This window comes from Neophocaena asiaeorientalis, unplaced genomic scaffold, assembly GCF_003031525.2.
Source record: "Neophocaena asiaeorientalis asiaeorientalis breed wild unplaced genomic scaffold, Neophocaena_asiaeorientalis_V1.1 scaffold573, whole genome shotgun sequence".
NCBI classification, from domain to species: Eukaryota; Metazoa; Chordata; class Mammalia; order Artiodactyla; family Phocoenidae; genus Neophocaena; species Neophocaena asiaeorientalis.
The window spans coordinates 783,269-810,234 of record NW_020172453.1 but is presented as its reverse complement, the minus strand read 5'-3'; the positions used below and the strand labels follow the sequence as shown (position 1 = coordinate 810,234).

The 26,966-nt window shown below is 37.6% G+C and overlaps 1 protein-coding gene across 1 annotated transcript; it reads left to right on the top strand.

The window, feature by feature from the left end:
- Positions 1-4,889: 4,889 nt before the first annotated feature.
- On the top strand, positions 4,890-25,300 carry RIOK2 (RIO kinase 2). The gene is made up of 10 exons (XM_024737681.1): positions 4,890-5,052; positions 7,699-7,837; positions 8,586-8,702; positions 11,177-11,352; positions 14,374-14,462; positions 16,460-16,651; positions 18,166-18,258; positions 19,422-19,946; positions 20,612-20,708; positions 25,017-25,300. Exons 1-10 carry the CDS (start codon positions 4,987-4,989, stop codon positions 25,179-25,181), a joined length of 1,659 nt encoding a protein of 552 aa, XP_024593449.1. The 5' UTR covers positions 4,890-4,986; the 3' UTR covers positions 25,182-25,300.
- Positions 25,301-26,966: the final 1,666 nt, after the last annotated feature.

The following is a 26,966-nucleotide window of genomic DNA, read 5'->3' as shown; positions in this document are numbered from 1 at the left end:
TTCACAACTGGGATCTTAGAGAATGTGTATTTTGGGACAATCAAATTTTAAATAGAAGATAAAAGTTTTAGATATATAATAGCTTAAAGACAATATTTTTTAAAGTTTTTTCATAGATTATTATTTATAATAAAGTTTCAACTGATAAATACAAATGACTAAATACATTTTCATGTATGTCAGTTTACGTCAACAGACATTTTTAGGTACTCTTCAGCTAATTAAACAACCATTCCACTTTTGAACACCTCATTTTTAATCTTCTATATTTATTTGACCATTTCCTACTGAAAGTTGAGTATCACAATTTATATAAAGTCTGCTTTCATGAGAACTCCTTGTGAGCAAATAATGTTTTCAAGTTAAAGACTAGCATATTAAGCCACGTTAAAAGAGGAATGGTAAGAATGTTTAACCAAGTTTGGAAGTTCGGCAGTAGCTTAGACTAAAAAAAGCTGTTCTAACAGAGGGCCAGTTAAATACCCCAAGTCTGAAGAATACTTTTAAAGCTCAGATTCATTATTCAAAGAAAAAGTAATAAAACTATGTAAAATTTAATGTGTGGAAACATTTAAAATTCCATCATTTGAAAGAGTAACCTGGAATAATATACCAAGTGTTCTAATTTGGAACCAAGACAATTACACTATTTTAGGTAAACCAAAAGCCCTTATTTAATAAAAATCTCTATTAGGATAATGGGATTATTTTTAACTCTTGTAAACAAAAAAACACAACAACAACAAAACAAGAACAGGACTAAAGCAAGGACATTCATTAATTCAAGTAAGGCAATGAAATAGAAGATCAAAAATCTGAAACATTTACTCTCTGTATCAAAGTACATTTAAAAAAAAGCAAACCATAAAGATTCTTAATTGAGTATTAGCCTGTGGAAGTCTAAGAGGCTAACAGAATCTTAAATCTCAAAAGCATCTCAGAGATTGTGTCAGTTATTAAGCTATTATCTTTTAGAAGTCCAAACCCAGACTTCTATGTTATACTTTCTGACGCCAGGGCTGAGACCTTGTAAACCACATTTCTGTTTTGCCAGCTGCCTCCATGTTGGATTCTGCTGAAAAGGAATCCTAGAAGGAGAAAGAATCAACTTGTTCCTTCAGTCCGCATCTCATTTGCTTCCTCCAGGCTTCTTCGGTAAGCCATTCTTGTTAGCATTGTCCCAACACTTCTTCAGCCCAGCAGCAAAACCCTTCCATAATAACATGTGAATGTAGTTTGCAGTTTGTGCAACACCTGCCAAACCAATCCTTATCTTGTTCTCCTGGTAGTTGTGGTGTCTTACTATTCTCCTTTCCCCTTTTCAGTTTTCTATTTAGCTTTATGCCAAATTCTTAATTCCTAATATTAAATTCTCTTTTTGAATAACTAATACGGGTTCTGTCCTCTGACTAAACCTGGTCTGACTGATCATCTGTCCAGTAGTTCCAAAGGGAAATGGTGCTATCAAAGTCATCAATATGAAAAAAATATTATTTTCATAAAACAAATGTTAACCAAATATTCTTGGTTCCTAGGCATACACAGAAGAGAGTGATTCTCAACCAGAGCAGAATGGAGATTATGGGGCTGAGATGGGGACTTACATTAACCAAAAGTTTAGAAACACCAAGTCAAGTCCAACCCTTTCATAATATAAAGGAACCTATGAATTTACCCTCTATGGAAAAAAAAAAAACTGCAGATATGGTTAAGAATCTGGGTGGGCCCTAAATGTAATCACATGTATTTTTATAAGACACAGACAGAGGGAGACACACACAGAAGTGGAGAAGTCTACGTGACTACAGAGGCAGAGACTGGAGTGATGCAACCACAAGATAAGAAACACCAGCAGTCACCAAATGCTCGCAGAAACCGGAAGAGGCAAGAAACATTCTCCCTCAGACACTCTGGTTGCAGCATGGTCCAGAACCTTTTGTAAAAGAATGAATTTTGATTGTTTTAAGCAACCAAGTTTGCAGTAATTTGTTAAGCAGCCCTAGGAAACTAATATAAGGATATTAAACAAAAGCTTTATGGAATGCATGGCATTTTAAGAATAGCAGGTAGGATTTACATATACAGTGACTGTAAAGAAAAAAAAGAAAAGGGGAAGGGAAAGTGAGCATTAGAGATGAAGAGAAAACGCAGTGAGACAGAAAATCAAGGGAGTTGTACAAGGTAAAAACAAAGTAGTTCAATTAGGCAAGTATATATGCCACTTGGAAGTAATGATACATTACTGAAGATTTTAAATGCCAGCCTAAGAAGTCTGAACTTTAAGAAGTTTGAGCTTTAATTTCTGGACAGTCAAGATCTCTGCAGCTTGTGAGGACAAGCCCCGTATGTGGAGGGGAGAGGGGTAGGAGACAGAGTATGGAAGGAAGAAATAATGATGTGATAAATCCTTTGCATACCTCTTATACTATTCTCTAACTTTTTACTCATATTCTTCCACCACAAGGCTTAAGGGTTGGGATTGAGTTTCCCCAAGATCGAGAAAAAATTCTGACATACAGATCAACAGTAAATGAGTGAATGAAGAATATTGTGCATTTTTTGTTTGTCATTACTAAGCATGGTATGGTAGAGTAGAGCAGAATACTGAACAGTACTTGAATCACTTTTACTCTTCAAAGGATTGAATAAGATGTTTTAAAAATAGATGTATATTAATATTGAAAGTATAAAATATTTGGGCTCAGTGTGATTATCCCCAGGGAATACGCCAGAACCAAGACAGCAATTCTAGCCAAATCCAATCAATTAGTGGTGGTTGCCTGGAGCAGAGTTAAGAAGTAAGCTAAGGTTTGTGTCACAATAGATTAATAATGTCTGCTAAAGTGTTAGGTTATAAATAGACCCCAAATGACTCGTGTTTCTCATCCCATTCTTGCTCCATAAGTTAGTCATTTGGTTTCCTTAAAAACTTTTTATTTTTTAAAATAAATTTATTTATTTTATTCATTTATTTTGGGCTGCAATGGATCCTCGTTGCTGCACACAGGCTTTCTCTACTTGCAGTGAGTGGGGGCTACTCTTCGGTGTGGTGCACAGGCTTCTCATTGCAGTGGCTTCTCTTGTTGCAGAGTATGGGCTCTAGGCACACGGGCTTCAGTAGTTGTGACACACGGGCTCAGTAGTTGTGGCTCACGGGCTCAGTAGTTATGGCACGCAGGCTCAGTAGTTGTGGCACACGGGCTTAGTTGCTCCACAGCATGCGGGATCTTCCCGGACCAGGGGTTGAACCCGTGTCCCCTGCATTGGCAGGCTGATTCTTAACCACTGCACCACCAGGGAAATCCCAAAACTTTTCATTTTTATGTCTTATGTGAATTACAGGAAAAAAAAATTCCATTTCAATGACGATTTCCATTAGTTGAGCTTGGTTAATCAAAAATTTACTGAATTCAAGTAAAAAAGAAGGCAAAGGTTGTGTTGAGGGAATAGAGGGTTGCTCTGCTTTCTTTATTCTCTATTTCAGAATATTAACTATCCTGGCTGAAAAGATAGGGCAGATTCAACTGCCTGCCTTAGAATTCCAGTGCATGTTTTATTAAAGGGCTAGTTCTGTGTCTGGACAGAGCAACATACCCAGTGGGGGCTTTGAGAAGAGGAAAATCAGCACACGCGTCAGTGAAAAACCGGAGGCGGGGGAAGGACAGGAACTCTTTGTAAAGACTGATTTCCGAAGTTTATACTAAAAGTTTTGAGGCTAGACCCAGGGAGAGGCTGAACAGCAGTGGCCCACAAACCTCCGCGAGCAAATGCAGCACCCTCACCTCACGTGAGTAGCGAACCAAAATAACTGCTTTTTTTTTTTTTTTTTTTTTTGCGGTACGCGGGCCTCTCACTGTTGTGGCCTCTCCCGTTGCGGAGCACAGGCTCCGGACGCGCAGGCTCAGCAGCCATGGCTCACGGGCCTAGCCACTCCGCAGCATGTGGGATCCTCCCAGACCGGGGCACGAACCCGTGTCCCCTGCGTCAGCAGGCAGACTCCCAACCACTGCAACACCAGGTAAGCCCCTGCCTTTTAAAGGTTTAAAATATAGTTCATGAAACGAGATATAAATGCAAACATTATCATACAAGTTTTGTTATACTTGTAAGAAAGTAGAGTACGCACCCTCTTTGTCGGGGTGCAAGCTCTTTACGGCCCCGCTCCGGCTACATTTTTGTTGACGTAGGTTGGAGTCCTAGGGCGGGTGTCGGCAGTTCTCCTAAAGCCCTTAAATCGGGTCCTCAATTGACAACCCACGTAGGTAAGCTCAGAAACGTCAAAATGCGCACTTTTTCTGGAAAAGCGCGGGAGAGACGCCGGCTACAGCCCCGCCCCCACACGTCACTCCAGGCTCCACCCCCCCAGCAGGCGCAGGCGCAGGAGCACTCCGGAGTCTCGGGGACCAACTTAAACCAAGTAGTGAGCAGATGCCAGAGTTCTCTTTAACCACGGCTGCCCCTGTCCTGAGCATGCGCAGTTAGACAGGGGCCTGCTAGTGCGGTTACTCTATTTCTAACCTCCTGGATTGTCCGGCGCCCGGCTCAGGTTCATTTTCTCCATCTCTTAGTGGAAGTCACTTCGCCTAAAGTAGGAGTTGCTGTTAAACGTGCTCCTCCCATTAAACTACCACTCTGCTGTTAGAGGCGAGTCGCATCCTTTAGGCAGCCGGTCCTGACAGATATGAAAAATAAATGGCGTATGATAGAGAGCACTTAGAGTCCGCCGACTAAGCCACATAACAAAATCACTTTACAAAAAAATACTCTGCTTTGTTCCGTACTAATTGCTTCATAAGACTCAGAAGACGTTTTATTGCCCCCAAGTCAGTGAGAACGGTACCTCTTTTTAGTAACAAGGACCTGTAGTATAAGCTGCGCAGGCGCGAGCCGCCCGGCCGCTGTGAGGCGCGGGAGAAGCAGGAGTGCCAGCTTTCCTATCGCTGTCTGGTTGTTGAAACAGGATTCTGGCCTGGGTCCGGGGCCGCCATGGGGAAGGTGAATGTGGCCAAGTTGCGTTACATGAGCCGGGATGACTTCAGGGTCCTGACCGCGGTAAGAAGTTCGCCATTTTTCCCTCTCCCCTGACCTTTTACACCGCGCGTGCTCTTCCTCTTCCTCTTCCTCTTCCTCCAAGTTTGCTGGGAGCTGAGCGCGCTTTAGGCCCTGGAACGCGGCCGAGGTTGGGAATGGGGAAAAGACCGGACAGTCGGATTTTTCAAAAGCCTTTGTTCAGAAGCTTTTTATCCTCCCCCACGTAAAGCAAAGATCCCTCTTTTCCTTCCTATTTTGCTCCCGTTCTCCAGAGCCACATCGAATCTCTGTAGCCTGGGAAGCTTCTCTGATCCTGGGCTTCTGACCAGCTGAGAAGGGTTTAAGAATCCTGAAGAGTAATTGATAGCATTGAGTTCCCTACTCACAGATTGAGTCACATAGTATTCCTTCAGTTTCATTCAATCCACACATACTTATCGGATATGTAGTAACTGTTTTAGAGAATTCCACGGGTTACAGGACAGACAAGACGAAGGAGGCAAATCATCAAGTAAACGAATAAATAAGGGGTAATATGAAGATAATAAGTCCTATGAAGATGATAAAGCGAATAACGGAATAGAGACCCCTCATGGTGGAGGCAGGGAGCCTGAATACTGTTTTTAAATTGTTTAGTCAGAGAAGACTGCCCGAGTGCAAGAATCTTGTCTGTTTTTATAAAGTTCCTGGTATTTGGTAGGTACTGAATAAATATTTGCTAAGTAAAAGAAAGAATGCGGGGCGGGCATAACAGCTGAATGAGAAAGAGCCGGTCCAGTGAAGTCCTTGGAAAGAATTGAAGGGAGAGGAAGCTACAGTGGTGAGTGCAAAGGCCCCAAGGCAGGAACAATTTCTGCAGACTAGAAAGGCCAGTGTGGCTGGAGCATAGTGAGCAAGAGACTGAAGAGTTGGAGATGTAACTGGGAAAGGTGAGAGCCAGATCATGTGCTATAGATAGTCATGCAGGCTTGGTAAAGAATTTTGAATATCTTCTAAGTATAGGGGAGCCACTGAATGTTGTTAAGGAAGTGACAAAAACGGATTTTATGGTCTTAGTCTTATAGCACAAAGATCAACACATAGATTAGGCATTTGCAGAATAAAACACATTTATTTAGGAGCTATTATTTTTTGCTTAAATAGGCATTTCTTAAGGAATAAACTATCAAATGCAAATTCAGTGTAAAATTTGGAAGACACTTCTTTCTCCTCCCATAGATTCTGAAATTCAGCCACACTTTCTCTAAATACCTACTGTCAAAAGATACCTTCCTTCTCTACTTCCTCAGCACATTAACTCACTCCTTAATGCCTCTGACAGAAATAGGGGAGTCAAGAGAATGTTAGAGGCTGGGAGAAACAGAACAAAGCATGGAAGATTAGTTAAGTTTAAAGTGTGAGGTTTTGGTTGGGACATCAAAACGATGCCAGATTTATCTTCCAAAACTTTCTTTTTGCAATTCTTAAGTTCATTTTGAAGCTCACCAAGGAATGGCCTAATTCATTAAATATTTCAGTCTCAGTTGAGTGTTACTAGTTTTGGTATCAGTGGCCACCTTTCCTTGACCATCTTCCCTTTACTTCTCTGGCACCTCCTACATCAATAATCATACTTTGACTGGCTGCCCTTACCTTTCAGTGTGAATTCCTCCCCCCAAGTTCTGTCCCTTATCCCTCCTTTTTCTTCCATTATCTCTCGCTTAATGATCACATCCACTTTATGTATGACTTTATCGCTTACCTCCATCAAGTAATTGACGATTTTTTCCCTGTAGTTATGACTTCATTCCCAAGTGCAGATCAGCCTTTCCAATTTTCCTTAAACATCTTCATCTGAAGTACCTTCCATGAAGGACCTTCCAACACCTCAGACTCAGTGTGCTCATATCGAATTAATCAACTTTGTCTACCCCTTCACTCCTTTCCCAAACTCCATTAAAATAATAATAATTATTACTATCTTAAAGCATCTTCTTTCTTTTCACTTCACCTTTGACTCTTCATTCACTTTACCCTCCCACATCCAGTGCCAATCCCTCTCATACTAATTTCTTTAATTTTTTCCCTCCATTACCACCACCTCTTCCCTGTCCTGGCTTCTGTTTTCTCTGGCCTAGACTGTTGTCTTAGTTCTCCAATACAGCACCTCCAGTTTTTGCCTTCTCTAAACCACTTTGCATATTCCTGCTAGATTAACATCCTTAAAACAACCCTTAAATCTCCCTTGCCTAAGCATCTTCATGAGTTTCCTACTTTCCTAAGTATAGAATCTAAAACTTTTGGTCTACATTTCAGGTCCTTTCGTATCTTCTCATTAAATACCTTCTTAATAAATACCTGGAATATCTGTAGTTATTAAACACAAATATTTGGATGTCAATACATATTTTGGTACATACCATATGTTAGTAACTGTTAAGCACTCACAATTCATACTCTTGAACTGCATATAGTATAGTAGAGAGAGAGAGAGAATATGAATATCAATAATTATATACCAAATTGTGATTTAAAATATGTCTAGAGAAGGTAATAATTATGTCTCACAATTGGTTGGGAAACTGCATGGTCAGGAAAGTTTGACGGAGAAGTTAAGTTTTTCACAAGGTTTTGGTAGACAACAGCTCTATGTTGATTATGATTGCATTTTGATTTCTTCAATTGCAGGTTGAAATGGGCATGAAGAACCATGAAATTGTTCCCTGCAGTTTGGTTGCTTCTATAGCCAGCCTTAAACATGGTGGTTGTAATAAAGTTTTAAGAGAACTAGTAAAACATAAACTTATAGCTTGGGAGCGAACCAAAAGTAAGTATTTGAGGCACCGTTTGTGATTTTCCCTGTAACTGGCTTCCGCCAGAGCAGGTATTCCAAAAAGCAGGTGGAAGCTGCCAGACTAGGAAAGCACTAGACATAGAACTGACACAGTACACTTCTACCATGTTCTATTGGTCAGAGCAATCACAGGGCCCACCCAGATCCAGGAGGCTAGAGAAATAGCCTCCATTTCCTCATAGGGGATTAGCAAGTTCCAATTGCAGAAGAACAAGTGGGATTAAGATATTGTTGCTGTCTTTGGCAAGTGCAGTCTGCCAAAGGACTCTAGAGCATTACCTCTCAAACCATAGTGGTGAGGGATGAGTTTCTCTTTTTCCACCTATTATGGATCCGTACCTTTATAAAATAATAAAAATAATTACTAGAAAAATTAAAAACTGACAAAATACAGGCACAAATTCCTTCTTATTAGAATTGAAGACATAAAATAACTTAGTCAAATTGATACAAAAATTTTTGAACCACTTAGTTTCTATAACTTGTCACAGACTAGTAACAAACATTTATAGACTGGTATCAGTCTGTAGGTTACACTTTGAGTAACACTGCTTTAGAGAAGAAATAAAAATTACAGCAAGAAATGCTAAACCTCATAAGCCTGGGTAGCTAGTTTTTTTCCAGCTAAGACTTCCCTTGTTTAAATTTTTCTCTTGACCTGATGTGACTTGATGGTACAGAGTAACTAAAATATGGTCTTTCTTATTTGATTTTTTTCTAGCTGTCCAGGGCTATCGGTTGACAAATGCAGGCTATGATTACCTAGCTTTGAAAACACTTTCTTCTAGACAGGTGGTTGAGTCTGTTGGAAACCAGATGGGTGTTGGCAAAGAATCTGGTAAGTGCTGATAGTACTATTGAGTGCATTTTATTTGCTTTAGTTTATGTTTCCCCTTGAGAAAGGATTCATCTTTTCTATTTTTCTAACTAAACAGTAAATTGAAAAGTTGGTTGAAAGCAATACAGATTTTGAAATTACCCTTAGTTTAGTAAACTACTGTTTTTTCATAAGTCTATCACTGAAAGTTCAGTTATACCAAGAATCGGTTTTCCTCTAATAACTGAAATCTTTGGCAAATACTTTATTTGTTCTTATTTTAATATCTGATAAATTGAACATTTGTAATAATTTTTAAAAGTATCACAAGTGGCTTCCCTGGTTGTGCAGTGGTTGGGAATCCGCCTGTAAATGCAGGGGACATGGGTTCGAGCCCTGGTCCAGGAAGTTCCCACATGCCGCAGAGCACCTAAGCCCGTGTGCCACAACGACTGAGCATGTGCTCTAGGGACCACAAGCCACAGCTACGAAGCCCGCGTGCACAACTACTGAAGCCTGTGCACCTAGAGTCTGTGCTCCACAAGAGAAGCCACCCAAGTGAGAAGCACGTGCACTGTAACGAAGAGTAGTCCCCGCTCACCGCAACTAGAGAAAGCCCGCGCGCAGCAACGAAGACCCAGTGCAGCCAAAAATAATAAATAAATATTTTTTTTAAAAGTATCACAAGGAAGTTATAAAAACCACACTTTCCATCACAGCAGTATGATCAACAGGGCAAAGTTAGATATGTGTAGAACCATATGTGTAGAACCACAGAAAAAAATTCTAAAATAGCATTAAATACCTATGTAGTGGTTTTTTATGTGTGGTAAAAATAAAGAACAGAGAGATTTTCTTTATGCCATGCTCTCTTATACACTACTTTTTGTCCTACAAAGTTTATGCCGTATAGTTACATTCTTTAAACTGAGAGAGCAAAAAAATTAAAATTAGGGCTTCCCTGGTGGCTCAGTGGTTGAGAGTCCGCCTGCCGGTGCAGGGGACACGGGTTCATGCTCCGGTCTGGGAGGATCCCACATGCCACGGAGCATCTAGGCCTGTGAGCCATGGCCGCTGAGCCTGCGCGTCCGGAGCCTGTGCTCTGCAACGGGAGAGGCCACGACAGTAAGAGGCCCTAGTACCGCAAAAAAAAAAAATTAAAATTAGAAGTAAAAGAACTATTAGGAAACCTATTCCAAAGGAGGTTGTTTTGGTACTTCATATGGTTTGTATGTCTACTATATTAATATCCAGAGTATGGTATATATTTAATAAGTAATATTAGAGTTACTAAATACAGGAGTGTGTGTGTGTAAAAATGTATAAAATGATGTAATGAAACACCTCTTTTTCCTCTTAATTTTTTTATGTCCAATTTTTTTCAATTAAAAAAATGGCTTTCTTTTAATTTTTAAGAACTTCATTACTTGCAAAACAGAGTACGAGTATGGTAAAAAGTGAATCTTAACTCCTAACCCAGGTCTCCATCTCCTGTTACTACTTCCCAAAGCTATCACTATTTATTAATATTGTACATATCCTAGAAATATTCTATGTAAATACAAGTATATAATGTACTGAGGATGTATGTATATACATTCACATATCTTTTTAATCATAGGTGAAAGCAAACAGTACTTACAATTCTACACCTTGATTTTTTTCCACTTGGTGCATCCCTGACATCATTTCATATTAGCAGAGGTGTCTTCCTTGTAGTTGCCAAGTATTACAGTCTTAGAAATTAAATTATTAGAGCTAAAGCTATGCACATTCAAAATTTTGATATTACCAAATTTCCTTCCAAATTGTGTCAATTTATAATCTCACGAACATGAGAGGCTGTTTCTCTCATGAGTAATTAGGACATGTTCTAAATGTTAGTATTAAAATAGCAACTTGTTTGATAGTTAGAATATTTATGGGGAGATCTCCATTCTGATTATTATAGGATTATATTTGGATACCCAGTATTTATTCATTGAAGCAATTTAAGAATTGAACTTCACATTGTTGAAAAGAAAGAATTTTTTTGTCTTTTTGGCCCTGCTGTGTGGTAATGCAGGATTAGTTCCCCGACCAGGGATCTAACCCATGTCCCCTGCAGTGGAAGCGCAGAGTTTTAACCACTGGACCGCCAGACAAGTCCTATGTTGAAAAGGAAGATATTATTAATCACTGCTTGTACATGTAGGACACTAAGGAACAATTAGATGTATTCCCACTAAATGGAATTGAGCATTGAGCATCTTTGGAAGCAGTAACCTTTGACACCTTTGCATCCCTGTTTTCTTTTGTAGTAGATATTAATACATGTCATCATTTTGTATTGTAATTAAAATTACAATAAAAAGAATTTTGCTGAATGGTAACTATTTCTAGTTATTAGGAAAGATAAAATTTGGTACAAATAAAACCAAAGTTAGAAAATTGGAATTGTTTAAATTTACTGGAATAAAAATATAATAATGATCCTTTTAAAATTTTTACTCTAGATATTTACATTGTTGCAAATGAAGAAGGGCAGCAATTTGCATTAAAGCTTCACAGACTGGGAAGAACCTCCTTTCGAAATCTGAAAAACAAGCGTGATTATCATAAACACAGGCATAACATGTCTTGGCTTTATTTATCTCGTCTCTCTGCCATGAAAGAATTTGCTTATATGAAGGTATTTTTAATTTTATATTTTTAACCAAACAATATGTGTAGTTAAAAGGTTGTAGTGACATGCATCAGTCTGTTGCCTCCGCATCTCCCTACTCCCAGTCCCAATCCTTAACAGTCACTTTTTAACTCTTTAGACTATTTCTGGTATTTGTTTTTCTCGTGGTTTCCTTCTACACAAAGGTGTTTTTAGCTGTTATAAATGCATAAAGGCAACTTGTATTCTACAATATTAACAAGATAGAGTAGCCTGAAATAACTAGTGATGTAATTGCCTCACAAATGTGTATGTGTGAATGTAAATCTATACCTGTCTATGCATATGTCTGTCTCTAATTGAAAACACCAGATAATTACCTTCTGTAGAAACCTTAGTCTCTCAGGTAAGTTGACTGGTATTTTTTTTTTCCCACAATGGAAGAAATATCAATTTATGAATTTGTATGTATATTAGAAATGGTAAAAATCTTTAGTTTTCAACCTTTTACCTTCTAAATTATGTTCAACATAGATTTACTAAATATCTTTAATAATAACCAAATTAATTGTCTTCACTAATAATTTAAATTAGAAAATAACTGCCTTCTTCTTATTCTCTCCAGTAGGATTTATTTGTTATAACTTATCTTTTTAAAATTTTGAATTATTAAAAGTCACTCCAGTGTATGACCTGTTGTTTCTTGGGAATTTCAGTTTGATGTTCTTGAGTAGGTTATTTTAATTCATGTGCTTAAATTTTTAGTAATCCTGAGGGAAGAATCCTCTAGTCAGTATAAGTAAGTGATATCAATACCATACATGTTGTGTTTTTTGTGTTATATCAGTGGTTTGTATCCTGTGATAGTAAGTAGGCAGTTTGGTAGGAATTGTTACACATTTCCCCCAAACTATATTAAGTGTCTTCTTGGTGTGTTTATATGAAGGCACAGGAATAGAGCCTGGTTGTGGATAAATATGCTTCTTAAATTTATTCTCTCTTTTCCTAAGCGAAAATAAGATAAGATTGAGCTATAACTTAAGGGTTAAGCTATGGTACAAGGGCTAGACCACTATGGCAATAGTTAGAGTTGTTACATACTGTTGAGCTGCCAAAGCATGTTCAAAACCATTTGGATTTAAAAATAACAAATATATAGCCAAGCAGACAGTCTTTGGAGAGAGGGAAGTAGTTCAGTTCCTGTCCAAAGAAGGGAGGAAGTAGAGTAGACAGCTCTTAAAATTAACCCTGTTAATAAGCATATATTGAGTGTCAGCTGTGTGCCTACCTCTATATTAAGTATTTTGTTGGCAGAGGTGAACAGCAGCTACCAAAGAAATAACGAGTGCAGTGTGTGTCTTAAAGTTGGAAAGATAACATGAACACACCTAAAACAGAACAGTTTAAATGTCAAATTATATGTTGAGTTTAGAGAATCTTCTGTAGAGTAGAATGATCGATGAAGGAGGTTTCATAAGTGAGTGGGAGTTGAGTAGAGTAATGGAGTTGCATATGATTTGTCTGTAAGGAAAAAGACAATAAGACAGTGTACTTTGCAAAGGAACCAGAATGGCAAAGACATGAATATTCGTGTGAGCCCTGTGTGTATGGGGACAGTCACTAAGGTGACTGTCTTGATCACACTCCAGAGTGTTTATTGGACAGAGTATTGAGAGAACTAGGACTGGATAAGTGGATTAAAGAGTTTTGAAAACTAGGAAAAGTTATTCAGACTGAAGTCGATATTTACAGCCATTGTAGTTTTTTTTTAAAATGGAGCATTGACGCAAGCATCTTAGTTGGTATTGGTACACTTGAAGAAAGGTTTGGTGTGGTAGCAAGAACCAGAACCACTGTTGGCGTGATTCAGATATCAATGACAAAGGCCTGCTTAGAAATGGTAGCATTCCAAATGGCAGAGGGCATAAATCTAAGATATTTTGAAGAAAGTAATACAACAGGCCTTTGTAAGCAATAAGACAGAAAAAGTTAAACATAGGGTAAAAAATGGATTTATGGATGGTGGGTAGTAACATTTGACTCAGACCACTACGGTGTTTATTTGTGACTACAGTGACTGTTTGTCACATAATAGATTTTTGTTTGTTTGTTTGCGGTACGTGGGCCTCTCACTGTTGTGGCCTCTCCTGTTGCGGAACACAGGCTCTGGACGCGCAGGCTCAGCGTCCATGGCTCACAGGCCCAGCCGCTCCGCGGCATGTGGGATCTTCCCGGACCGGGGCATGAACCTGTATCCCCTGCATCGGCAGGCGGACTCTCAACCACTGCGCCACCAGGGAAGCCCTGTCACATAATAGATTTATATTGTATATTGTGGTCTGAAGAAAAAGGCCAGTGCTATATAAACTGAAATGCCTAATATATTGGAATATTTCATTTCCTGATATGCCAGAAGACAGAATGTTTCCTAAATCACAATTTATTTCCATTTGAATTTTTTAAGCACACACCCAGTAAATGACAGAAACTTACAAAATAGAAGATATACATATCGTAAGAGACGAAACTTCTTGAAGGCAGAGACATTTTCACACTCATTTTTGTAACCCTAGCACAGTGTATAATATTTAGTAAATGTTCAGTAAATGAATGTTTGGTAAAAAAGTGAATTACAGGGGCTTCCCTGGTGGCGCAGTGGTTGAGAGTCCGCCTGCCGATGCAGGGGACACAGGTTCGTGCCCCGGTCAGGGAAGATCCCACATGCTGCGGAGCAGCTGGACCCGTGAGCCATGGCCACTGAGCCTGCGTGTCTGGAGCCTGTGCTCCGCAACGGGAGAGGCCACAACAGTGAGAGGCCCGCGTACCGCCAAAAAAAAAGTGAATTACAAAAACTGGTTTACAATGTTGTTTTTATGTACAGTTCATTCTGTGCAGTGAATAAACCGTACATAAATAATCATGTGTTAACTGTAATTTTGTAAAGGCTTATATGTTTTTTTTCTGGTTGTGGACAGGTACATTTTAATTTTATTGTTCCCTAAAACTTAATGACCTCTTCATTACTTTTTACCTGTTGCTATATTTTAGGCATTGTATGAAAGGAAATTTCCAGTTCCAAAGCCAATTGATTATAATCGCCATGCAGTGGTCATGGAACTCATAAAAGGCTATCCTCTGTAAGTATAATTCTTGGAACCTTCAGTCCTAATAAATAATTATAAGGTTCAATTTTAAAAAATAATTTTTTTTCTGTAAATGGAATATTGCTTCTGGGAGGCTAGAAATTAACATAAAGTAGTAGACTTAAAGGCAAATTGAAAATTCAGTTTCATTCTGACAATATGGATTTTATACTCTCTGACTCAGTCAGTAAATAAACAGTCTAGTATGTGCCAAGCGCTGTTCTAGGCTCCCCAGTAAACAAAACAAAGTCCCTGCCCTCATAGAGCTTACTTTCTAATGGAAGGAAACTTGCAGGAAATAGCTAAACAAGGAAATATTTGATACATCAGATGGTGGTAAATGCCATGCATAAAAATAAAGTGGGGTAAGGGGGACAGGAAGTGTTGAGGTGGGTGGGTGTAGGAGGCTGCTATTTTACATGGGGTGACCAGGAAAAGTCTCCTTGATAAGGGGATTTTTGAGCAGAATCCTGAAAGAAGTGACAGAGGAAATCATGCAGATATCTAGGAACATTTCAGGCAGAGGCAAGAGCAAATGCGTAAATCCTGGAATGGGAGTATGCCTGCATGTTCAGGAAACAGAAGGCCACTGTGGCGGGAGCTGAGTGAGTAAGGAGAGAAATTGTAAGTGATGAAATCACAGAGGCAGCAGACGATTTGTAAGCCATTGCAAGGATGTTCTATTTATTTATTTTGGTGGGGAGGATATATTTGACATATAACATTCAGTAACTTTAAGGTTGATTTGATACATTTATATTTCCTAATGTGATTGCCATTGTAGCAGTAGTATTAAGGACTATTTTGATTGAGACAGGAAGCCACTGGAGGATTTTTTTTTTTTTTTGGTGTCAGTGAAAACTGCAGGTCCTAACCACTGGACTGCCAAGGAACTCCCTGCCATTGGAGGATTTTGAATTGAGAAGAGACATGATCTGACTAATGTTTTAATGGGATCACTCTGACTACTGTATTGGAAATAGACTAAAAGGAGACTAGGACAGGATTAGGAAGAAAAGTTAGGAAATTATTGTAATAATGCAAGCAAGAGATGATAGTAGTTTAGATCAGAGTGGTAGATGGTGAAGGTAATGAAACGTGGTCAGATTTTGGATATGTTTTACAGTCAGGGCCTACATGATTTGTTTGGGATTGGGTATTGATAAAAAGGAAGGGGCAGGTAAGGATAACACCAAGATCTGGGGCCTGAATAATTGGAGGGATAAAGTTGCCATTTACAGAAATGGGAAAGACTGCAGAAAGACAGTTTGGAGTTAGAGGGTGGGGCAGAATCAGAGGTTCAGTTTGGGACATGGTAAGTTAGAGATGCCCCGAAGCTCAGAGAAGTCTAGATTGAAGTCTGTGTATGAGCCTGTATGAGATCACCAAGAAAGGTTAAGATAATAGGTCTTAAGATTAACCTTTGAGGAGCTCCAAAATTTATACGTCAGGGAAAAGCTGAAGAACTAGCTAAAAAAACTAAGAAGGAATGATCAGGGCAGAAAGAGGACAGCCTGAAGAGTTAGTGTACCAAGGGTCAAGTGAAAGGAGCTGCTTCAAGGAGGGGGGAGAGGTTAACTGACAGACCAGATAATAATGAAGGTGGAGAATTGACCATTGGATATAGCAACATGTAAGTCATTGGTAGTTTTGACGAGAGCTATTTCATTGGGACAAGGTTGAATGAAAGCTTGTTTGAAATGGGCTCATTAGAGTGCTCATTGAATTGGAGAAAGCACAATTAGAGGAGTTTGGCTGTTAAGATGAAAGAAAGAATGTGGTGTACTGGGAAGAAGATAGAGAATTGAATGGGTTGTGTCTTTTTTTTTTTTTTTAAAGCTGTTATATCTGTATGCTGATAGGATTGAAGAGAAAACTGCTAGGGAGGCATGATGAAATGGAAATAATATTTAAATGTAAATACACACATGCTTGCTTTCATTAAAATCATAAATGAGGACAAATAACCATTTTCACACTTACACTTTCAGATGTCAGATACACCATGTTGAAGATCCTGCATCAGTATATGATGAAGCTATGGAACTAATTGTTAAACTTGCAAATCATGGGCTAATTCATGGAGATTTCAATGAATTCAATCTCATTTTGGATAAAGATGACCACATCACCATGATCGATTTTCCACAGATGGTTTCAACTTCTCATACCAATGCTGAATGGTATATTCTAGATGTAACTGTGTTTATGTGTGATGCAGTCATCTTTTATTTATTAATAATTTTTCAGCTTTGTCATACTGTCATTGGGGTTAATAACTGGTTTGAAGTGGCTGATGTTAAGAGTCTAAAAATTGGGATGTTAAAATGCTCTGATTTTCCCCCTAAGAATTTTTCTTACTCCTCAGTATTTTAAAACTGAAAAAAAATGCACTTTGATACAGTTTTTAAAACCTATTCATTAAAATAATGCTGTATATTAGAAATCTGAAGAAACTGCCTACTTTTATAAATCATCAAAAGAATTTGAGTTACTCTTGTAACCTGACAGACTTGCGAAAGTGAAACTTTCTCAGCCATGGAACTCTTTATTCAAACAAACGTTTCGGTGGAAGCCCAATTTTTAAAACAAAAGCCTGCTCAGAAGAAGTAGGGACATGGAAGGAGGAACCCTAGAACCACATCCTCTCTGCCTTTCCCCTTTTCTCTCTGCTTCATGGTTACCTCCAAGAGGGCTTCATCAGGCATAATTTAATAATTTTTTATGGCCTTGATGAAAGTTACGGTTTTGTCCTGAACTCAGTTACCAGACTGGTAATATCTCTCATGTTGTTTTTAGCTTTTATTTTGATAAGAGAAAGGAATTCACGTAAAACCTCATCCCTGACACAGGGCAGAATCACTTCATATACTGTGATAATCTTATTTCTCATATTACTTGACCATTTAAACAGCCAAATTGTGAAATATGACAGGATATTTTCCTTTATGTGTTTGTATTCTATGATGCAATTGAGTGTAATCAAATTAAGATTGAGTATTTTTTTTCTCCTGTTCTCTCAATTCCATGTCATCCTGTCTCTTAATTCTCCCTTTCTGGAAACCTTCTAGAGAATTCAATCTGTTCTGGCTGCTTTATGGTAGCCTAAAAAGCAACCTGATATTCAGAGGTCCTTCTACTCTCAGTCCAGATTAACGTGTCTCCAGATAACCATTTATAAGCCACAGCATTAGTTATCTCCTATAGATGTTTACTGCATATTAGCTAATGGGTAATAAAGATAATATAAACATAACATTAGTCCCCAAACTTTTTCTTATGAGTCACTAGTTTATTTTTGTCTTCACCTTTCCCAGTTGACTAGAGGTTCTAGTGAACATAGCTGAAGCTGATGGGAACTATAATCAGACAGACGAAACTAGAGAGGGAAAGTAGAAATCTGCCCCCAAACTGCAGGCCCTTATCTTTTTTTCTGGGATTCATATATATGTCTCACAGTATGGGAAAACGTTGAGTTTTCTAACCATAAGAACTGTATGCCATTGACAGCTTATAGTCCTTGTTCCTGGGCTTTTAGTTTTTCAAACACCAGCAGCTGATTTGTTTCTTTTTTCTTTTGAGTAACATCCTTTTCTCTTTCATGTAACAAGAATGTCATAACAAGGATGTTGTCTTTGGCTAATAAGGAAAAAGATGAACAACAAAGGCTATATAAAAAATGATTCTTGCTTTTCAGGTATTTTGACAGAGATGTTAAATGCATCAGAGATTTCTTCATGAAACGTTTCAGCTATGAAAGTGAGCTTTTCCCAACCTTTAGTGATATCAGGTTTGTATACTATGTTGCATAAAATGATAGAATTCTGAATACCAGATTTATTTAGTTCTAAAAGTTAACACTTTCATCTAAAAAATTTTCATTATTATTGTTGTTCAGTATCATTGCTATATAATACACAAATAAAACTTAAAAACTATGCCTACCTGTGGTCCATTAACCTTACTGAATTGGGAGGAGGAAGCTACTTAGTTTCTTATAAATTCGAGAACGCTTATTCAATATAGGATGCTATGTGAATAACCCATTTTTAAGGAATCAAGCCAAGTGTTTATCAGAAATTGTGTTTTTCCTTTATTCACTATAGGAGCTATATTTAATTGATTCATGGAACATAATTATATGTAAATTCTCACAGCCAAATGTTCTCATTTTGTATATGTAGTTAAGATATTGTTTTCTGGTTTGGGATGATTGACATAACTTAAAATCTTTAGCCTCCTCTGAAAGTTAATTTATTAAGTCAGTATCAACTGAAGTCTCTGTAACTTTTCTACTAATATCTGTTGCTCTTCACAGTCATTTTATTCCTTTTTTTTTTTTTTAAGATTCATTATTTATTTAATTTATTTTTGGCTGCATCGGGTCTTAGTTGCAGCACACAGGATCTTTGCTGAGGCATAAGGGATCTTTCCTTGTGGCGTGCAGGTTTCTCTCTAGTTGTGCCGTGCAGGTTTTCTCTTCTCTAGTTGTGGTGCTCAGTCTCCAGGGTATGTGAGCTCTGTAGTTGAGGCACACGGGTTCCAGAGCGTGTGGGCTCTGTAGTTGGCCGCACACAGGCTCTCTGGTTGAGGCATGAGAGCTCAGTAGTTGTGGCGTGCGGGCTTAGTTGCCCTGCGGCATGTGGGATCTTACTTCCCTGACCAGGGACTTAACCCACATCCCCTGCATTTGTAAGGCATATTCTTTACCACTGGACCACCAGGGAAGTCCCTCACAGTCATTTTAATCTTAGATGATAACCAGCTATGTCCTTTACATTTGTATAGTTAAGTGATTTAAGTATTACCTTTTAGGCAGAGAAAAACCTTTAAAATATATAAACTGTTAAACTCATTTGAGAGTCGTAATTTATCAGAACACTAAATACTTAATTCATGTCAGGTGGATTTTTTCTCGCTCTCTAAATGCATAACATTCTTTTCTTTTCCTAGGAGGGAGGACTCTCTTGATGTAGAGGTTTCTGCCAGCGGCTACACAAAGGAAATGCAGGCAGATGATGAACTACTTCATCCAGTAGGTCCAGATGATAAAAATATTGAAACAGAGGAGGGATCTGAATTCTCATTTTCTGATGAAGAGATATCAGAAAAAGCAAAGGACTGTAGGTCACATATTGAAAGTGGACAGGACTCTATAGGTGAATCAGTTGACTGCTGTTACAGATCCTCTGGAGACCTGGAACAAGTAAAGGAAGACAGTTTGTCAGAGGACAGTGCTGATGCACGTAGTTTTGAAATGACTGAGTTCAATCAGCCTTTAGAAGAAATGAAAGGGCAGGTTGTTACAAACAGTTCTGTAACTGAGTTTTCTGAGGAGAATAGCAGAACTGAACATGACACCAGGCAAGATGATAAGACAGGTCAAGGTGGAATCCTCATGGGCTCTGAGGAGTATGAAGATGAGTGCCCTCATGTGATTGCCTTGTCATCAGTAAACAAAGAATTAAGGCCTTTCAGGTATAGACTTCTGTTGATTGGTTTTTTACTTTAATCTGGAGACCTAGACTTTGATTCTGGTAAATGAATGTTTTTTTCAAATGACATGACAGCTATATTCTGCATCATCATGTGCAAAATGAAAGCAAATAACTCTTTTATAGTTAAAATTCAAATAACCCTCTACAATTGACTTATGCTAGACAGCCTATTTATTCAGTTTTAAGCAGTTCTGCTTTCAAATTCAAATTCAAACTGATTACTTTCAAATAGTTAATAAGGTCTCGATAAGTTGATGAGGTTTTAGATGGGTGAATTATTTGTATTTTTTAATAATTATTCATCTAATGTATGTTTGGTTAATGTATAGTCCAATAAACATGCAGTAAGTGTGCTCTCAAAATATCTACTTACAATGAATTTTCCCTCGTGCTTTGAACCTTCTGTACTTATTTGTTAATGTGCAATTAAAATTACTGTTATGTTATTTTTCTTTTAAGATTTTTTTTTTTTGACAAATATTAGTGAATCAGCCTCAGCTTAGATTAGCAAAAGTTCTAAAATTTAACTTTTAGATTTGGGGTAGTTTGATGAAATATGGCTTTATGTATTTCAAAGTAGTAATATGATATAAATTAAGCATAATTAACTATTAAAAATTAACTAAATTTTGATTTTAATTTTAGAGATGAAGAAAATATGGAAGATATTAATCAACCTAGAACAAGAACTCTGAGTGTTACTTCTGCGGGCAGTGTGTTAAGCTGTTCAACAATTCCTCCGGTAACTATTCATTCAGTATTTCCCAGGTGTTTATTAGCACTACTGTGGACAGATTATTAAGCTAAGGCGCTCTGAGGATTAGATGATGTACAGGACCACCTTGGCCATTTGGACTTCACATGTTGATAGTATAAAATTGATAACAAGTGCAAATTTAGTAAATAGAGAGGGTTCACTTCACTTTTAGCTGGAACGATCAGAGCTTTCAGGGAAAACACAGCATGTAAGTTGGCTTGAATTTGAAAGATGAAAATCATAGAAATTTAAATCCAAGGGGGACTTTGTAGATTCTCATGTGATCTTGTCCCTGCATTTTAACAATTAGGAAATTGAGGCCCAGACAAGTTACATGACTTTGCTCAAGATTACTCAGCTAGTGACAGCACTGCACCTCAAATGTGAAAATGCACGAGCTTCGCTAGCTAGCTTATTCTTAAATTTTGAAAGAGGAAAATAGGTAATTGTAAAACTTTAAGTGTCTCAAGCTTTTGTGGGACATTTAGCAACAAATGTCCAAAAGAATTTCATAAAGGACATTTTCTGGACAGGATAATGAACGTATAGTCCAACTCCTACCGATGAGCTTTTATGCCTGCCGGCCATTTCTCCTGGCTACCCCGGAAGGAAGAATCAGTTTGTTTCCTTTGTAGATTTTAAGCAGAGATAAAATTACATAATTGGTGTGGTAGGTTTTTTCCTTCTGGTTGAAGGTACTAAGTTGAATACCATTGAAACTAGTTTTTAGTGATAACTTTACTTAAAATGAGCAAAAGAAGAAAGTCAGTTTACAAGGTAGAAAGGAGGAAATCAAATTATTATTTAGAAAGTGAATTCACAGGGAAAGAACTTTGTTTTTTCCTGAACTTCTCATTTTTTAAGTTCAGATATATTGTTAACAAGTTAAAATGTACACCCTGTGGAGGGTAATATGGGACATTTACAAAATTAAATCAGTTATCAAAAAATAAGCTAAAAATAACAGTACTCTGTTCTATTAATACGGTGCACTTTTAGTAGTACTGGTATCTTTACTCAATAATAGAAACATTTGGAACTTGTGAGACCAAAATAAAAGAATAAAATTCTGTAAATGCACTGATTCTATATACTCTTCTGATGGCCTCATAATTTACCTGATTTTCTGAACATAAAATTTAAGTCTGTGAAATCTTTGAAACATCTTTTAATTATGATGGAAGATAATATCTCCCTTTAAGTATTATCACCTGTCTTGGTTAAGAATTTCTCTCACTTTATGATTGCCTGTCCATTCTTGGCTTTGATATTTTTCTGTACTTATTGAGATGTATTCACCCTCCTTTCTTTGATTTTATCAGATTCAAAACATAAGTGCATTTATATCTAATTGTTGGATTGGCCAAAAAGTTCATTAGGGTTTTCCTGTAAGATGTTACAGAAAAACCCGAATGAACTTTTTGGCCAACCCAATACAGTGTTGTAAAATTGGCAATTGCATATAAAGAAAAGTTAGATTACTCCTGCTACTTTCTTAAATTCTAAGTTATGCTCTTTCCTGTATATAAAGATGATGACACTAACATTGTCTTTAGGTCTTGTCTTTATGCCATTTAACTTACAGCTAACAGAAGGAACTTATATTTCAAATGGGGTCGAGCCTATAATAAACTGCATTATAAAATACAGATTTGCCTTTAGTCTAAGGGGGGAAAAGATCTCTCTGGCCAGCTTAATCAAAAAGGTTTCCCTCTAATCATTGGAAATAAATTGACCGTGTTAACTTCTAATTCTTTTGGGAATTTGGTCATACTATTTTCCTTGAGATTGTATTCCATTTTTTTTAAAGGGTCAGGAGAAGACAAACTGTTTTATTACCTTCGTTAATTTGATGATTGTTGTTTTCGTGTCTGCAAAACTAAAAGATTTGCTCTGTGTTCTTTGAAATTGTAAAATCTGTTTTCCTCTTTAAAATACTTTTATAGTTCCCTATTTATTGGCAAAGTTGCCATTTATGAATGCTGTTCTTTCTCATATATAACAGAATTAAATTCCAGCTAAACATTAAGGTATATTGATTTAAAAAAAATACATACATGGCCACCATCAGTAGCAACAAACAACAAAACAATAACAAAGTACATGATTTTCATTCATTTTTTTCATGTACTCCTTGAAATAATACAGAAGTACAGTTGACCCTTGAACAACACTGGTTTGAATATGTGGGGTTTTTTAATAGTAAATGCTACAGTACTATATGATCTGTGGTTGGTTGAATCCGCAGGTGCAGAGGAACCTCTGATACAGATGGCTGACTCTAAGTTATACTCAGATTTTTGACTGCTCAGTGGGTCAATGCCCCTAACACCCCTAACATTGTTCAAGGATCAACTGTATTTTATTTCGCATTTCATCATTTTTTTAAAAAAATATACTAGTGTGGATTTTTCTCCCACTTTTTTTTAACATGAAAATTAACCTTGTAGGATTTGTAAATTGTTCTGAATTAGGAGGTATATGCATAGTAATTCATTACCTCCTTATTTTCTTTAGCTGCTTGATATGATTATCTTATGGTCTCATTGAAGTAAAGAACGAAGGGGAAGTTCAAGCAGAATATTTAGAAAATAAATTGATTTTTTTTTTCTTGGAACTATCCCAGAGGCCTCTGTCTGAACTCCTCTAGTTTAAATGTGGTGCATGTTCTACTGTTGTCTCAGTCTCCTGTTGGGTACCTTCTTTCCTAGTTTTATCTCTTTTCCTTACTGAGTTTATTACTTCTTTATGTGGCAGAACGGATTTTAGTAGTTTTTTGATTGAGTTTGGGTGGGGGAGAGGACTTTTTATTACTAAAAATGTCTTTTTATCGTGTCCTCACACCTGATTGAGAATTTAAGTATTAGAGTTGTGGTTTGGAAATAATTGACCTTCAGAATTCTGAAGGTATTGCTTTATTTTCTTGGTGATAGTTAAGACGATGCTGATCTGATTCAGGTTTCTGGTCTCCTGCCGGGGTGAGGAGGCTGTGATAGTTGCCTGGCTTCCTAGGGTAGAGAAAAGTCCTAGAGGCCAGTCACTCATGTGTTAAACTTTCAGCCAGTCTTAATGCTTTCAGTAATGAAATTTCTGGGATAGCAACCAGGTGCTTCTAAGACTCTGGCCTTCCTGGAACTGCATCTCCTGGGATATCAGCCTCTGCAGGAACTGGCATTTTTATTCTTCTGTTTCGCTTTATCTTCTTTTACTTTTTCTCCCACAGAGAATCATTAGACTAAAATAAAGAGGGATAACTTGTTAAAGCCTGTCTGCCTAACTATGTAAAATATCTGAAGTCTGCATTTAACTTATCTGATCCAGAGTTTTATATTATACATATACAGTCCAAGAAACAGTGCGTTAGGCAGACTGGTTTTTCTAGCTCCTTTTTACCTCTCAAATCCATTAATCTTTAATTTTTTAACTTGACAGATTTTTAATAAATGCTTCTTTGTACCTAGCATGGGGTGGGGCATATTAAGAAGAGACCCTTGCTTCAACCCTTTCAGCGTTCACTCTTTTTTTAGGAGAGGTTGGATGATGCAAGATTATACACAATTAAACAGGCTGCTTCAGAGGAAAAAAAAATTATGTGAACGGAATATTCAGATTTTTTTCTTCATCTTGTAAATCATTTGACATTGGCAGCCTGTGTCTTAAGTGATAAGAAATAATTTGAATTTATGACCATTCACCATGTAAAAACATACTGTTTCTCCCAGAAACTGTATGAGGACTTTTCCATGAGTAACTGCTGCCATCAGGTCATCTCTACACCTGAAGTTATGAAGGCACTCTTGCGTATATTTGACCAGTAGTAAATGCTTTCAAACATAATTTTCCACTACAAAACCATGCCTCCTTTTACCTAGAAAGCAAAGGAATAAGCAGGTTGTTTTGGTTTTGTTCGTTTGTTTTTGTTTTCTTTCCATCTTGTTGGGTTTGGGTTTGGGTTTGGGGGTTATGGTTGGTTGGTTTTTCCCAGTTTTCCTGATGACCACTAGGTGGCACTATGATGATTTGTTATTTAAAGAAATGTGACTGTTCACTACTATGTGCTACTTTTTGCTGTAATCTGTATTTCTGTTAGGAATTTAATTCCTCCTGTTTTATAACAGTTTGGTGTTTTCTCTTATTGCTGTTTAATATAGTACTGTCAGTGGAATTTTTAAAACTCATGCTTTTAACAGAAATTTGAAAAATATTAGCAGTGTAAATCTTTGTTTTATTGAATGTTTACTCCTTATCAGAATGTTCCATTATCAGTGATACTAATTCATGAAATCTTTCCAGGAATTGGTGAAACAGAAGGTGAAGCGTCAGTTGACAAAACAGCAAAAATCAGCTGTGAGACGACGATTACAGAAAGGAGAAGCAAATATATTTACAAAGCAACGGAGAGAAAACATGCAAAATATTAAATCAAGTTTGGAAGCAGCTAGCTTTTGGGGAGAGTAATATATTTAAGAACTTGAATATTTTTCAAAAAGTTACTATGATCCCTTTTTAAGCCATCTTTAGTATTTTTTGGACCAAGGCAGATATATATATATAAATAGATAAGTAAACCCTCTTTCATCAATAAATTTGACTCATTCGGTACATGTCTTCTAAAGAATAACTATAGTAATTCTGCTAAAGCAACCCAGTTTTCCAAGTAATTTTTTGTTAGGAATATTTGAGTTTTTTGTTTTTTGTTTTTTTTTTTTCAGTACGCGGGCCTCTCACTGTTGTGGCCTCTCCTGTTGTGGAGCACAGGCTCCGGACGTGCAGGCCCAGCGGCCATGGCTCACGGGCCCAGCCGCTCTGCGGCATGTGGGATCTTCCCGGACCGGGGAACAAACCCGTGTCCCCTGCATCGACAGGCGGACTCAACCACTGCGCCACCAGGGAAGCCCTTGAGTATTTTTTAAAATCGAAATATCACTGTTTTTGCCTGGTTTTGTTCTCTACCACAAACAGGTAGATTGCTTGGTTTCATATTCCAGCTTTTCCACTTACTAGTGGAAACAACCTTAGGCAAGTCTTATTTCTCTCTCCCTCTTTCTCCTTCTCTGCCTCAGTTTTCTTAGTGTTAAAATTGGATTTATAACTACTTTGTAGCCTTGTTGTGAGGATTATATGAGACAGTGCACAGAAAGCACTTAGAACAATGTCTAGCACTTTAAAGTATAGCTATTGGAATGGTAATTACAATGATGTTTATCTTTCAGAAAATCTGCTAACGACTTGGTTGCATTTTGTTTAGCCACAGGAAGGATTCACTGCCATATATTTTTTTAGTCTCTTGTATTAAGGGTAAACCGGCAATGTCTCCTTTTATTTTCTGCTACTTAAATTGGTAATGTGGTCATGGGAACAGAAGTTTGAGATAGTCACACCATGATTTTTACAGTTTCCAGTTTTTATGCAGCCTAAACAGAAGTAGAAGACTTAAGGGTGGGGGGAAGTAAGAAGGGATGAGAAGTGAACAGTTCTTTCTGATATTCTTAACTGGGTGGGTCAAGAACATATTTCACGTCAAAGATAACAAATATAGTTGACCCTTGAACAACGTGGGTTTGAACTGCGAGGGTCCACTATACACAGATTTTTTTTCAATAAATACATACTACAGTACTGCGTGATCTGAGGTTGGCGGAATCTGTGGATGTGCAAGGGCTGATTGTAAAGTTATAGGTGGATTTTCAACTGGATTGGGGGTCATCGTCCCTAATTAGGCCCCACATTCAGCTGTACTCCCTTCACTGGGTGCAGGAAAAAAGAAAATACATAAGGCATGGTTTCTCCCTCAAAGACTTTATAATCCAGTGAGATGTGAAAGTGGGTTCTTAGGTACTGTACCTGATGATAAACCGGTCTCTTCAGCAACAGCATGGCCCCGTAAGAGGGATGTCCCTTGCAGTGGAAAATGGCCACTAGATGGCAGTGTCACCCCACAGTCACCAGCCAGGATGTCTTTGAATTACTTGCATCTGTAGTTAGCATTGGCCAGGAGATACGATAGCAGATTCTTTTCCAAGATTGACAAAGACAGCAGATTCCCTTTAACCTTTGCAAAATTAATTCTACTGTTCCTTCACAAGACCTATCTAATAAAATCACTGTAATAATACAGATGCAAGAAAATGTCACATCTAATTCCCTTGAAAATTATACTAATTTTGAAAGTATTTACATAGCTTTGAATTTTAGGTATATCTTTAAATTCAGGTATTCTTTTTTTTTTTTTTTTTTTTTTTT